Source organism: Lycium barbarum, chromosome 5, assembly GCF_019175385.1.
Source record: "Lycium barbarum isolate Lr01 chromosome 5, ASM1917538v2, whole genome shotgun sequence".
Lineage (NCBI taxonomy): Eukaryota > Viridiplantae > Streptophyta > Magnoliopsida > Solanales > Solanaceae > Lycium > Lycium barbarum.
In genome coordinates, this window is record NC_083341.1 from 49,395,339 (window position 1) to 49,396,908 (window position 1,570).

Consider the following 1,570-nt stretch of genomic DNA (forward strand, 5'->3'; position numbering starts at 1 on the left):
AGGAGGAATAGATATCGGCTGAGTATCGGGTAATAGATCGATAGTGAAATCAATCTCCCACTCCGGCGGAACGCCTGGAAGCTCATCTGGGAATACCTCTAGGAATTCATTAATCACAGGAACAGACTGAAGGGTCGGTGACCCTGCTTGTACATCCTGAACCCGAACCAGATGATAAATATACCCTTTTATAATCATCTTACTTGCCTTAAGGTAGGAAATAAACCTATCCCTCGGCAAAGCAGCATTACCCTTCTACTCTAAAACTAGCTCGTCTGGAAACTGGAATCGGACCACCTTCGTTCTACAATCAACATTAGCATAACAGGAAGCCAACCAATCCATACCCATAATAACATCAAAATCTATCATATCTAACTCAACCAAATCTGCTATAGTATGAAGATTACACACTAATCTACACAACCCCGATATACTCGCCTAGCTATGACTGGGTCACTAACTCGCGTAGACACCTCAAAAGGTTTAATTTGACTCAGGCTCTATCCCAAACTTACTAGCAAATAAACGGAGTAACATATGACAAAGTAGAACTTAGGTCAATCAGTGCGTACACATCATAGGAGGAGATGGATAATATACCTGTAACAACATCAGGAAATGACTCATGATCCTGTTTATCAGCTAATGCATAGATGCGGTTCTGAGAACCACTCGAACTAGATGCTCCACCTCTTCCTTTACCACGTCCTGCTGGCGTCTGAGAACCTTGACCTGAAGGGCGCACAGATGGAGAAGAACTAGCTACGAACCCTGTCGGTTGAATAATACCTACACTACCCCTCGATGGATGCTCCCTCAGCACATGACCTGGCTGGCCACAAGCATAACAAGCATCTGATCCCAATTGGCACCGTCCGGCATGTAGTCTACCACATTGGATACACCGTGGCAAAGGTGGACTCATCTGCCCTGACTGCTGTCTATACTAAGAACCCAAAGCTTTAGAACTCTGACTCGCTCTGAAATAAGAAGGCCGATCAAATATCTGACCTGAAAATCGAGGAGGTGCACTTGCCGCTGAATGGGATGGATACCAAAAATATTGTTGTCTCTACCTTCCTTTAAACTCACCAACAACATCTAAAGGTCTAGCTCTCTTACCATGGCCCCAGTCACGCTCGCGCTCTATCCTCCGTTGACGCTTATGATCCTCCAGATTCTGTGCATATTCCTGTATGCAAGAAATATCCATATCTGGCTCCAACGCAGCTATCATGCACTCGTCTATTAAATGTGGCCCTAAACCAACCACAAAACGGTGAACTCGAGCCTCCATCTCAGCCACTACAGCTGGAGCATATCTAGCAAACGAATCAATGTGCACACTGTACTCCCGAACACTCATGTTGCCCTGCTCAATATGCAAGAATCTATCTGCTCGGGCCCGTAGATAGCTCCCACGTCTGGCACTACTATACTGCAATATCACGGAGCCTATAAGAAGCGTACTCCACTGACTCAACCTCATTAGCATGCATGACCCTCAAAGTCCTCTGCATGCTATCAATACAGTCCTGGGGGTCTATATTCCACCTCAAGCCAGAGA

At 45.7% G+C, this 1,570-nt stretch overlaps 1 protein-coding gene across 1 annotated transcript; it reads right to left on the reverse strand.

The window, feature by feature from the left end:
- Positions 1-266: 266 nt before the first annotated feature.
- On the reverse strand, positions 267-1,369 carry LOC132639394 (uncharacterized). Its single transcript, XM_060355843.1, has 3 exons — positions 1,080-1,369; positions 604-944; positions 267-304 (listed from the first exon to the last, which is right to left on the reverse strand). The coding sequence occupies exons 1-3, from the start codon at positions 1,367-1,369 to the stop codon at positions 267-269; spliced, it is 669 nt and encodes a 222-aa protein (XP_060211826.1).
- Between the last annotated feature and the right edge of the window lie 201 nt (positions 1,370-1,570).

Coding starts and splice junctions, on each gene's coding strand:
- LOC132639394 (XM_060355843.1), bottom strand. CDS start 1,369: ATGAGTGTTCGGGAGTACAGTGTGCACATTGATTCGTTTGCTAGATAT. Junction 945..1,079: donor GTTGGTGAGTTTAAAGGAAG/GTAGAGACAACA, acceptor TTCTTAGTATAG/ACAGCAGTCAGGGCAGATGA. Junction 305..603: donor ATTTCCTGATGTTGTTACAG/GTATATTATCCA, acceptor TGTTGATTGTAG/AACGAAGGTGGTCCGATTCC.